This window comes from Procambarus clarkii, chromosome 47 (genome assembly GCF_040958095.1).
Source record: "Procambarus clarkii isolate CNS0578487 chromosome 47, FALCON_Pclarkii_2.0, whole genome shotgun sequence".
Classification (NCBI taxonomy): Eukaryota; Metazoa; Arthropoda; class Malacostraca; order Decapoda; family Cambaridae; genus Procambarus; species Procambarus clarkii.
In genome coordinates this window covers 16,973,414-16,986,449 of record NC_091196.1, presented here as the reverse complement: position 1 = coordinate 16,986,449, position 13,036 = coordinate 16,973,414, and the positions used below count along the sequence as shown (strand labels likewise).

Sequence of the window (13,036 nt, the reverse complement as noted above, 5' to 3'; positions counted from 1 at the left end):
TACCTAGCAGTAAATAGGTACCTGGGTGTTAGACAGCTGCTACGGGCTGCTTTGTGTGTACTCACCTATTTGTGCTTGCAGGATCGAGCATTGTCTCTTGGATCCCGTCTTTCCAGCCATCGTGTGTGTGTGTGTGTGTGTGTGTGTGTGTGTGTGTGTGTGTGTGTGTATAATTACCTAGTTGTACTCACCTAGTTGTGCTTGCGGGGGTTGAGCTCTGATCTGTCGGCCCGCCTCTCAACCGTCAATCAATCAACTGTTACTAACTACTAATTAACTAAAGTTTTCCCCCAAACATCCCCCCCCCCACCCAGGCTCCCAACCTCACCCATCTCCCCGTCTCAATTCCCTTTTCACCTCTCCCTCCCTCCCTTCCCCTACTCTCTCTCTCACAGATTTTTTTTTTATTAACACATTAGGTACATCTGCATTAGTGCAGCCGCCCTAGACTATATGAAGTGGAGTACAGTGTGTCAAAAAAAGCTAACTAGGTGATGCTAAACAATCTCCATCACACAGGATGGTTAGTCATACAGAGACATGTGATAAGCGGTCTACACTGGCAGACTCCGGATGCATTTTGAGGATATCATCAACACAAGATTGAATAAGGCATCAGTGGTAATACAAGTCCCCATCTCGCAGGATGGTTAGTCATACAGAGCCATGTGTTTAATAGCCTGCACTGGCAAATTTTGGGTATACTGTGAGGATATCTTCAAGAATACGAGAGTGAATAAAGTAATTGCAAAGCTCCAGGTACCTCATGCCAACTGGTCTGAAAGGTCTAATAACTGGGCATTCAGTGATGTAGTGTGGGAGATCATGCCGTAGTTCCTGCTCACAGAGTTTGCAACTGGAGTGCTCAGGATTGGGAGACCCGTCACCTGCAGCCACCTGCCACAGGTAACGGTAACCCAACTCTCTCACAGAAACTGCCAGAATGCAGTCAAACTCTATGGAAAACACATGCCCGAGTTTATTTAATAGTTAATGAAAATTATGGTGGTGGCAATGTATCCGGCTATCATTACACGGTGGCACTGGGGCCGACCCTGACTGGCCCTTGGCACCAACACACCCCCATGTTTCCTGCTGTAATGTTTGGCGAGGCTACCCGTATGCCTCTGGCCTCCTGCTCTCGACACACATTCTGTTTCACATACATAAATGTCTGATTATTTCTGGCGCAGCATCTGGTAGTCTGGAAGGGAAGTGTGGTGAAGGGGAAGACACAGGGAGGGGGAGAGGGCAGGGGGAAGGTAGGAGCTGGTTGGGGAGGTTAGTGAGGGAGGGGTGCCTGGGGCCGGAGGACCAGCTGACGCCACAACAACACCTGCACCAGGGAGAAAGTTGAGCAGCACTTGTGGTGCTCCCAGCTCCGTGCACGGCCCCATGCACGGTCCCATGCACGGCCCCATGCACGGCTCCATTCACGGTCCCATGCACGGCCCCATGCTCGGCCCCAAGCACGGTCCCATGCACGGCCCCATGCTCGGCCCCAAGCACGGTCCCATGCACGGCCCCATGCTCGGCCCCAAGCACGGTCCCATGCACGGCCCCATGCTCGGCCCCAAGCACGGCTCCATGCACGGTTCCATGCACGGCTCCATGCACGGCTCCATGCACGGCTCCATGCACGGCTCCATGCACTGAGTCAACACGTGTGTCAAAGACTGCATGAACATGTTGTGTTCATCATTAACGTGTCATTAACTGTGTGTTCTCCTTTCAGTTACCAGTCACCATGAGAGCTGCCGCCGCTGTCTGTGAGTACCACTCTAACTGGGTCCCCCCTGTCTCTCCTAGGTACACCTGTCTCTCCCAGGTGCACCTGTCTCTCCCAGGTACACCTGTCTCTCCCAGGTACACCTGTCTCTCCCAGGTACACCTGTCTCTCCCAGGTACACCTGTCTCTCCCAGGTACACCAGACCCCCCCACCTGTCTCTCCCAGGTACACCAGACCCCCCCACCTGTCTCTCCCAGGTACACCAGACCCCCCACCTGTCTCTCCCAGGTACACCAGACCCCCCCACCTGTCTCTCCCAGGTACACCTGTCTCTCCCAGGATAGACATATGACGGTGTCCTCCCACTCTGGGGTGATCTGGTCACTGGGACATTCACTGACACTTCTCATATGGATGTGTAGTAACTGTTTGGAATTCAGTTTTATAGTCAATTTTTTCTGATATTCTTCTTATGTTCGTATTTTTGTTTTGTTTGTTATATATATACATGCCAACGGCCTGATATATAAGTACAATCAAATACAAGACATCGACGGACCCCACAACACAAAACACAACAACAAACACATTACAAAACTCACCACAAGTACAGAAGAACACGTTTAAGTACACGGGGAACACGGTTAAGTACACGGGGAACACGGTTAAGTACACGGGGAACACGGTTAAGTACACGGGGAACACGGTTAAGTACACGGGGAACACGGTTAAGTACACGGGGAACACAAAACGTAAAACAATAACAGAAACATAACTACACTCAGTTACCGAACACGGGGACGCAGATCACACGTACAAACACAGCAGAGTAAATACAGCAGAGCAAGGCAAGGCTCTACAGATATTTATGCAGAAATGCAGCCTTAGGATACCGCAGACAGTACACATCCCAGAGCACCCAATCCCATTTAGTATGGCTAAATTCCAGAGCTTATGGAGGGCGCTACATAGGCTCTGGAGTCTCCAAGTCGTCGAAAGCCCCCACTCGCCCCACCCACACAGGAGGCCGGTCGCTCACGGACCTCCGACACGGGACAGGCCTCACGGCGGCCTCCGTCACGTCGACCTTCCCCCCTGCACGGGTCATGGGAACTGTCGGCCCCTGGAGGCGCCTCACCAGAACTCCCGGCCAGTCCCGGGAGGACGCACAGGAGCACACACCGCACGATCCCTGTAGCAAGCCTACAGGACGCTTGTTTGCCCTCAACCCCCGCAAGCACAACTAGGTGAATACACGACATCAGGACAGAGACAGAGAGAGGAGTCTGGGGGGGGCCGCCAGTGGGGGAAAATCTTCCTTCTGTCCTTCCGGAAAAAGGTTGAGAGGGTGAAGACGACGCTCACCACGCCGCGCAGCAGCCTGGTGACCCGAGAAGCAGCACGGGAAACAGGGCCAGGGTTGGCCCGCCTAGAACACGCGGACACCATAACCGAGGACAACACAGGAGTAGTGAGGCGCCTGGCCAACGTGCGGGTTCCACTCAGCACACCCGCTCATCTACCAGAAGAAATGATGTTCCGGCGGACACTCAGCACCCGCCCAGATCTGGAAAAGTACTGACTTAGGAGGTCGTCGGAGAACTCATATGGCGCCCAATGCACTGTAACGTTGGTAGTTTACCCACAATGATCGGACACCGACACGCTTCCGCCACCATCAGGGAGCTGAATGGAGCAGCCACCATACTTCTCCACAACATCCCGGTAGTCTCCCCCAGAGGTAAACTTCACCACAGGTCGGTGCCCAGCAACCAGCTGCACTCCACACACACCTCCTGGAGTGAGGAGACCCCCACGTCCCCTCCCCACCGGGGGCACTTCTCGAGTCCTAGTCAATCTCTCCCTCATGTTGGTCAATCATGACAAGTAGTTTTGCTCTCATTCTGTGTTGCTGCTCTCTGAAGTGTAGGTGTGAGTGTGTGTGTGTGGGCTTGTGCGTGCGAGTGTGGTAATACTAGTGTCTGAGGTGTGTACATCCACAGGTATATTGGGAGCGTGTGTAGTCGCAGGCTTCCCCCAGTCGCCCAGAGGCCGCTCCCCCCAGGCCTACAGAGACCCTCCCCAGGCCTACAGAGAGCCCCCCAAAACCTATCAAGAGGAGTCAAGGTAATACTGGTCATTTTTTATTTGTAAATAAAGATACAAATACTGAGCGATCACATGCAAATGAAATAGGAGAGGTTATATATTTTTCAGTAACTTTTTTAAAATTAGTTGTTCTACCTGAGGCGCGGCCCACACATACAGTGCTAGCCAGCATACACAGTCGCATGTGTCCTACAGGGACACGGTTCAAGAGCAGCTGCCACAGTGTATAGTGAGTTACTCTGCACTCAACCTCACGTGCTGATTAAAGGGGTTTTACCACCTCAAGTTAAAATTGTGTAATTGAAGTAAATTTTGAGTACAGTTTCAGGTCAGTACAGTACAAGCTTAAGCATTCCACAGTTCCAGTACACACCACTGGAAGCTGGAAAGCACAAATATTGTTCCTAATTGAGAGCAAGACATAGAGTCAAGAGAGAAGAGAAGGACACAGTACACAACCTGTCTGTCTCTGTACAGTACCTGTCTGTCTCTGTACAGTACCTGTCTGTCTCTGTACAGTACCTGTCTGTTTCTGTACAGTACCTGTCTGTCTCTGTACAGTACCTGTCTGTCTCCAGGTACCCGGCCCCCGAGACGGAGACCTACCAACAGCCGCCCAAGTACCAGAAGAAGTACCAGGTCGAGGAGGAGGAGGAGGAGGAGTACGATGACAACGTCAACACAATCCCAGGTACGGTAGCCCACACACCCTCGGCCTCAAGTTATAACTCCAGTACCCAAGTTAATGGTCAAGTGTGGCGTGAGTCAAATATTGACTTATGTGGGTCTTAATAAGTCAGTATTTGACTTAAACCCTCGTGACTCCTGTTGGTTAACCTCTCATGATGTGACCTCGTTACTTCCGCTGGTTATACTTAACTACCTCACCCTTAAGTGTACTGTACAGTGTACTCTCCTTAAGTGTACTGTACAGTGTACTCGCCTTAAGTGTACTGTACAGTGTCCTCTCCTTAAGTGTACTGTACAGTGTATTCTCCTTAAGTGTACTGTACAGTGTACTCTCCTTAAGTGTACTGTACAGTGTACTCTCCTTAAGTGTACTGTACAGTGTACTCTCCTTAAGTGTACTGTACAGTGTACTCTCCTTAAGTGTACTGTGAGGATAGTCCAGGTAGCAGGCTACAGGTCACTAACCCCGTGTGTTTGTGAGGATAGTCCAGGTAGCAGGCTACAGGCCACTAACCCCGTGTGTGTGTGTGTGAGGATAGTCCAGGTAGCAGGCTACAGGCCACTAACCCCGTGTGTGTGTGTGTGAGGATAGTCCAGGTAGCAGGCTACAGGCCACTAACCCCGTGTGTGTGTGTGAGGATAGTCCAGGTAGCAGGCTACAGGCCACTAACCCCGTGTGTGTGTGTGAGGATAGTCCAGGTAGCAGGCTACAGGCCACTAACCCCGTGTGTGTGTGTGTGAGGATAGTCCAGGTAGCAGGCTACAGGCCACTAACCCCGTGTGTGTGTGAGGATAGTCCAGGTAGCAGGCTACAGGCCACTAACCCCGTGTGTGTGTGTGTGAGGATAGTCCAGGTAGCAGGCTGAATGCCACTAACCCCGTGTGTGTGTGTGAGGATAGTCCAGGTAGCAGGCTACAGGCCACTAACCCCGTGTGTGTGTGTGTGTGAGGATAGTCCAGGTAGCGGGCTACAGGCCACTAACCCCGTGTGTGTGTGTGTGAGGATAGTCCAGGTAGCAGGCTACAGGCCACTAACCCCGTGTGTGTGTGAGGATAGTCCAGGTAGCGGGCTACAGGTCACTAACCCCGTGTGTGTGTGTGAGGATAGTCCAGGTAGCAGGCTACAGGTCACTAACCCCGTGTGTGTGTGTGTGTGTGAGGATAGTCCAGGTAGCAGGCTACAGGTCACTAACCCTGTGTGTGTGTGAGGATAGTCCAGGTAGCGGGCTACAGGTCACTAACCCCGTGTGTGTGTGTGAGGATAGTCCAGGTAGCAGGCTACAGGTCACTAACCCCGTGTGTGTGTGAGGATAGTCCAGGTAGCAGGCTACAGGTCACTAACCCCGTGTGTGTGTGTGAGGATAGTCCAGATAGCAGGCTACAGGCCACTAACCCCGTGTGTGTGTGTGTGTGAGGATAGTCCAGGTAGCAGGCTACAGGTCACTAACCCCGTGTGTGTGTGTGTGAGGATAGTCCAGGTAGCGGGCTACAGGCCACTAACCCCGTGTGTGTGTGTGTGAGGATAGTCCAGGTAGCAGGCTACAGGCCACTAACCCCGTGTGTGTGTGAGGATAGTCCAGGTAGCGGGCTACAGGCCACTAACCCCGTGTGTGTGTGTGTGTGTGAGGATAGTCCAGGTAGCAGGCGACAGGCCACTAACCCCGTGTGTGTGTGTGTGTGTGAGGATAGTCCAGGTAGCAGGCTACAGGTCACTAACCCCGTGTGTGTGTGTGTGTGTGTGTGTGTGTGTGTGAGGATAGTCCAGGTAGCAGGCTACAGGCCACTAACCCCGTGTGTGTGTGTGTGTGTGATGATAGTCCAGGTAGCAGGCTACAGGCCACTAACCCCGTGTGTGTGTGTGTGAGGATAGTCCAGGTAGCAGGCTACAGGCCACTAACCCCGTGTGTGTGTGTGAGGATAGTCCAGGTAGCAGGCTACAGGCCACTAACCCCGTGTGTGTGTGTGAGGATAGTCCAGGTAGCAGGCTACAGGTCACTAACCCCGTGTGTGTGTGTGAGGATAGTCCAGGTAGCAGGCTACAAGCCACTAACCCCGTGTGTGTGTGTGAGGATAGTCCAGGTAGCAGGCTACAGGCCACTAACCCCGTGTGTGTGTGTGAGGATAGTCCAGGTAGCAGGCTACAGGCCACTAACCCCGTGTGTGTTCCAGGGGAGCCAGGGAAGGACTACCCGGTCCACGCCGTCATCCCCGCCAGCAGCTTCTCCTGTAGGGGCAAACTCCCGGGCTTCTACGCCGACGAAGCCTCCAGCTGCCAGGTGCTGTGCCACGCCCCTCCTGTCTGTGTCCTGTGTCACGCCCCTCCTGTCTGTGTTCTGTGTCACGCCCCTCCTGTCTGTGTCCTGTGTCACGCCCCTCCTGTCTGTGTTCTGTGTCACGCCCCTCCTGTGTGTTTTCTGTGTCACGCCCCTCCTGTCTCTGTGTCACGCCCCTCCTGTCTGTGTCCTGTGTCACGCCCCTCCTGTGTGTTTTCTGTGTCACGCCCCTCCTGTCTCTGTGTCACGCCCCTCCTGTCAGTGTTCTGTGTCACGCCCCTCCTGTCAGTGTCCTGTGTCACGCCCCTCCTGTCAGTGTTCTGTGTCACGCCCCTCCTGTCAGTGTTCTGTGTCACGCCCCTCCTGTCTGTGTTCTGTGTCACGCCCCTCCTGTCTGTGTCACGCCCCTCCTGTCTGTGTCCTGTGTCACGCCCCTCCTGTCTCTGTGTCACGCCCCTCCTGTCTCTGTGTCACGCCCCTCCTGTCAGTGTTCTGTGTCACGCCCCTCCTGTCTTTGTTCTGTGTCACGCCCCTCCTGTCTGTGTCACGCCCCTCCTGTCTGTGTCCTGTGTCACGCCCCTCCTGTCTGTGTTCTGTGCCACGCCCCTCCTGTGTGTTTTCTGTGTCACGCCCCTCCTGTCTCTGTGTCACGCCCCTCCTGTCTCTGTGTCACGCCCCTCCTGTCAGTGTTCTGTGTCACGCCCCTCCTGTCAGTGTTCTGTGTCACGCCCCTCCTGTCTGTGTTCTGTGTCACGCCCCTCCTGTCTGTGTTCTGTGTCACGCCCCTCCTGTCTGTGTTCTGTGTCACGCCCCTCCTGTCTGTGTTCTGTGTCACGCCCCTCCTGTCTGTGTTCTGTGCCACGCCCCTCCTGTCTGTGTTCTGTGTCACGCCCCTCCTGTCTGTGTTCTGTGCCACGCCCCTCCTGTCAGTGTTCTGTGCCACGCCCCTCCTGTCAGTGTTCTGTGTCACGCCCCTCCTGTCAGTGTTCTGTGTCACGCCCCTCCTGTCTGTGTCCTGTGTCACGCCCCTCCTGTGTGTTTTCTGTGTCACGCCCCTCCTGTGTGTTTTCTGTGTCACGCCCCTCCTGTCTTTGTTCTGTGTCACGCCCCTTCTGTCTCTGTTCTGTGTCACGCACTTCCTCTCCGGTCCCCGTCCCAACAGACCGTGTCCGATCCTCGTCCCAACAGACCGTGTCCGGTCCTCGTCCCAACAGACCGTGTCCGGTCCTCGTCCCAACAGACCGTGTCCGGTCCTCGTCCCAACAGACCGTGTCCGGTCCCCGTCCCAACAGACCGTGTCCGGTCCTCGTCCCAACAGACCGTGTCCGGTCCTCGTCCCAACAGACCGTGTCCGGTCCCCGTCCCAACAGACTGTGTCCGGTCCTCGTCCCAACAGACCGTGTCCGGTCCTCGTCCCAACAGACCGTGTCCGGTCCTCGTCCCAACAGACCGTGTCCGGTCCTCGTCCCAACAGAACGTGTCCGGTCCTCGTCCCAACAGACCGTGTCCGGTCCCCGTCCCAACAGACCGTGTCCGGTCCTCGTCCCAACAGACCGTGTCCGGTCCTCGTCCCAACAGACCGTGTCCGGTCCTCGTCCCAACAGACCGTGTCCGGTCCTCGTCCCAACAGACGTGTCCGGTCCTCGTCCCAACAGACCGTGTCCGGTCCTCGTCCCAACAGACCGTGTCCGGTCCTCGTCCCAACAGAACGTGTCCGGTCCTCGTCCCAACAGACCGTGTCCGGTCCCCGTCCCAACAGACCGTGTCCGGTCCCCGTCCCAACAGACCGTGTCCGGTCCTCGTCCCAACAGACCGTGTCCGGTCCCCGTCCCAACAGACCGTGTCCGGTCCTCGTCCCAACAGACGTGTCCGGTCCTCGTCCCAACAGACCGTGTCCGGTCCCCGTCCCAACAGACCGTGTCCGGTCCTCGTCCCAACAGACCGTGTCCGGTCCTCGTCCCAACAGACCGTGTCCGGTCCCCGTCCCAACAGACCGTGTCCGGTCTTCGTCCCAACAGACCGTGTCCGGTCCTCGTCCCAACAGACCGTGTCCGGTCCTCGTCCCAACAGACCGTGTCCGGTCCTCGTCCCAACAGACCGTGTCCGGTCCTCGTCCCAACAGACCGTGTCCGGTCCCCGTCCCAACAGACCGTGTCCGGTCCTCGTCCCAACAGACCGTGTCCGGTCCTCGTCCCAACAGACCGTGTCCGGTCCTCGTCCCAACAGACGTGTCCGGTCCCCGTCCCAACAGACGTGTCCGGTCTACACATGACACTGGTATAGACGAATCAACCGGCCGCCTGGAGCCCATTTTGTGTACACTAATAATGATTTCTTATTTACTTTTAATTCTCTTTTCTGTATGTGACTTACTTTAGAATCCGCCCGGACCCCCCCTCCCCCTTGTTTTTCTTACTGACTCCTCAGTACAGTCCTGAGGTAACTCAACCATCTCTTCCTTATGAAACTCTACATGAATGTCCCCCATGTTCACCAGGAGGCCTAGTCAGAGACCGGCTCGTAGAAGCATTGATCCTAGGATCCGAGGATCATTGAGATTAGATCCTAAGTACTCAAGGTGATCACTTTATCTCTCTCTGCTCTACCTTGTGCTCCCTGTCTCCTCACACCACTGCCCGTCTCTTCTCCATCACACCGGTGCCTGTCTCTTCTCCCACACACCACTGCTTGTCTCTTCTCCCTCACACCACTGCCTGTCTCTTCTCCCCCACACCACTGCCTGTCTCTTCTCCCACACACCACTGCCAGTCTCTTCTCCCTCACACCACTGCCTGTCTCTTCTCCCTCACACCACTGCCTGTCTCTTCTCCCCACACCACTGCCTGTCTCTTCTCCCACACCACTGCCTGTCTCTTCTCCCTCACACCACTGCTTGTCTCTTCTCCCTCACACCACTGCCTGTCTCTTCTCCCACACCACTGCCTGTCTCTTCTCCCACACACCACTGCCAGTCTCTTCTCCCACACACCACTGCCAGTCTCTTCTCCCTCACACCACTGCCTGTCTCTTCTCCCCCACACCACTGCCTGTCTCTTCTCCCACACACCACTGCCAGTCTCTTCTCCCTCACACCACTGCTCGTCTCTTCTCCCACAACCACTGCCTGTCTCTTCTCCCTCACACCACTGCCTGTCTCTTCTCCCCCACACCACTGCCTGTCTCTTCTCCCTCACACCACTGCCTGTCTCTTCTCCCACACACCACTGCCTGTCTCTTCTCCCACACACCACTGCCTGTCTCTTCTCCCACACCAGTGCCCGTCTCACCCCTGGGGCTGCGCTAACTAAGGTGTGGTGTGTGTGCTGCAGGTGTGGCACTACTGCAAGACTGACGGTCTGATGGAGTCGTTCCTGTGTCCCAATGGCACCATCTACAACCAGGCCAACCGGGTGTGTGAGTGGTGGTTCAACGTCCGCTGTGACTCCGACACCATCGCCAAGCAGGAGAGGGTACGTATACACGCACGCACGCACGCACGCGCATACACACACACACAGACGCACGCACACACACACACACACACACACACACACACACACACACACACACACACACACACACACACACACACACACACACACACACACACACACACACAGTTCCTTCACAGGGACGTTAGAAGGAACTTTTTCAGTGTCAGAGTAGTTAACAGGTGGAATGCATTAGGCAGTGATGTGGTGGAGGCTGACTCCATACACAGTTTCAAGTGTAGATATGATAGAGCCCAGTAGGCTCAGGAACCTGTACACCAGTTGATTGACAGTTGAGAGGCGGGACCAGAGCCTGAGCTCAACCCCCGCAAGCACAACTAGGTGACATACATTCACACACACTACACAGTGTGTTTGGAGCACACTGGCAGCTTCCATGGGGTGTTCACCATTGAGCCAGAACACTCCCAGACGAGGAAACAGCCACCTCACGAGATACTACTAAATATTGAGGTAACAGGTGAGGCAGTAAGAACACAGCTGGCATCACTGGAGGTAATTAAAGCTACTGGGCCAGACAGAGTATCACCATGGGTGGTAAAAGAAGCAGCAGAGGCCCTCAGCATACCTCTAGCACTAATCTATAATGAGCCACTTACACAGGGGGGAATTGCCCAGCTGCTGGAAGAGGGCAAGTGTGGTGCCAAGGCAAGTGTCTACTACTGTTGACCAGACCACACATCAGAAGCTGGAGAAGTGACGATGTTTCGGTCCGTCCTGGACCATTATTAAGTCGTGTGAGATGCGACTTGACAATGGTTCAAGACGGACCGAAACGTCGTTGTCTCCTCATCTTCTGGTGAGTTTTTTTTTTATTATTATTTTCTACCACAGACGTGGCCACACATTTACAATGCTAACCAGCATATATACATTTTCTTCTGTCCACCATGGACAGGGTTAGAGAAGTGTTAAACATATAGTTCAAGGGTTTATTGAACACTCAACCACAGAAGGTGATTCGGTGCTATTAAAATGCTAAGCTAACCTACATACGTAAATACATAGATACACAGATTTACGTATGCCCTACATAAAGTGTTAGATGTGTCTTTTGCATAGTGTCATTAATGTGCATTCACAAAGGTGAAATGTAGTTCTGATCAGCTTCCATATATACTTTATACCCATACATATACATACACACACACATATACATACATATATACACAAACACATGCATTCACATACATTTGTCTCATTTACTCTGACAGGGTGAGATAGCTGATAAAGAAACTAGTGTGCAATTAAGCACTTAATCACTGAAGGTGATGAAGGTGCTTCTGGTGAGTGGTTGGGTCATTATATCTTCAGCCCCGTTACTGTGACTCATCATCCGCCCTTACACTCAGGTTAGGTCACCCGGCCACTATTACTCACGTGTACTCGGTCAGTCCGTGGTGTGAAGAGGTTCTCCTTGTCTCCTGCAGGTCAACGAGGACCTGTACATCGTGCCCTCCCCCAAGCCTGACCAGGAGTACCCAGCAGCGCCGGCCAAGTACTCCCCTACCAGGTCCCAGTACACCCCAGAGCGCCAGTACGACTCCGACTCCCAGTACCAACAGCCATCCTACGACCAGTACCAAGACCAACCCGCGTTCTAGTTCACGCACAAAGTATTATTAAATACTATGATATATTGTTATTATTTTAAGACTTATAATCGTACAGAGCTTGCTGGATATTGTGCCTTCAACAGCGTATACGAAGTTGTCTGTGCGTTGGTACACCACACGCCAGATTCACGAAGCAGTTACGCAAGTACTTACGAACGTGTACATCTTTCCTCAATCTTTGACGGCTTTGGTTACATTTATTAAACAGTTTACAAGCATGAAAACTTGCCAATCAACTGTTGTTATTGTTATAAACAGCCTCCTTGTGCTTCGGGGCTCATTAACTGTTTAATAATTGTAAACAAAGCCGCCAAAGATTGAGGAAAGATGTTCAAGTTCGTAAGTGCTTGCGTAACTGCTTCGTGAATCTGGCTCCAGAGACGCCCTCGTTGATCTTGTTAACGTGAGGCGTTAACAAGATTAACGCTCGTTCTCAAAGATTAACTTCGTTCTCCGTTGTCATGCCAGAACGTCTTTCTTTAACCCAACATTAGCTACAACTATACATTAGTAGAGCGCGCTCTCACAATGTTCTACATTCACGAATGTTACTCCTGTGCTTTCATTCACTTTACGAATGTAATGGATGCATGAGTAGTTGTTATTCTCGCCATGTTGAGGCTGGAGTGCGTGCATGCGTCGCTCTTTCAATATGCAACCATTGCAGGCATCAGCGGATGCTCCCTGCCGGGTAGTGTCCGTGGCAGGTCTACATCTACGCCATTATTTTGTAATAAATCTTGAAATCAGTTTTTCTGTTATATTTAGACCCTTCCAGTTGTGTTTACTGTTGTTGCAGAGAATGTGTCAAGAAGGCGGCTACAGCAGGTAAACAAGAGTATACATGTGAGGTGACACTGGGGACGTTTCGGTGCGTCATGGCCACATATTAAGTGACATTGTTTCACTCCTGCTGTTATCTTCAGGGGACTGAAACACTTCTTGGTGGAGTGTTTCACTCTGTGGGAAGGGAAGCGAACTCTCAGGGGAAAGCGCCAAGCCATTACGACTATACAGCACTGGGAACGGGTCAGGATAAGGATTTGGGGTGGGACGGCGGAAAGGAATGGTGCCCAACCATTTGGATGGTCGGGGATTGAAAGCCG

The 13,036-nt window shown here is 53.3% G+C and overlaps 1 protein-coding gene across 1 annotated transcript; it reads left to right on the top strand.

Moving 5' to 3' along the window:
* Positions 1 to 1,738: 1,738 nt before the first annotated feature.
* LOC123752023 (uncharacterized) lies at positions 1,739 to 12,681 on the top strand. The gene is made up of 6 exons (XM_045734087.2): positions 1,739 to 1,769; positions 3,734 to 3,857; positions 4,418 to 4,530; positions 6,699 to 6,805; positions 10,132 to 10,272; positions 11,745 to 12,681. The coding sequence occupies exons 1-6, from the start codon at positions 1,748 to 1,750 to the stop codon at positions 11,916 to 11,918; spliced, it is 681 nt and encodes a 226-aa protein (XP_045590043.2). The 5' UTR covers positions 1,739 to 1,747; the 3' UTR covers positions 11,919 to 12,681.
* The last annotated feature ends 355 nt before the right edge of the window (positions 12,682 to 13,036 follow it).

Excerpts from the sequence above, each read along its gene's own strand:
- LOC123752023 (XM_045734087.2), top strand. The coding sequence starts at position 1,748 with ATGAGAGCTGCCGCCGCTGTCT. Across the intron at positions 1,770-3,733 it reads GAGAGCTGCCGCCGCTGTCT|GTATATTGGGAGCGTGTGTA; the intron begins GTGAGTACCACT and ends GTACATCCACAG. Across the intron at positions 3,858-4,417 it reads ACCTATCAAGAGGAGTCAAG|GTACCCGGCCCCCGAGACGG; the intron begins GTAATACTGGTC and ends GTCTGTCTCCAG.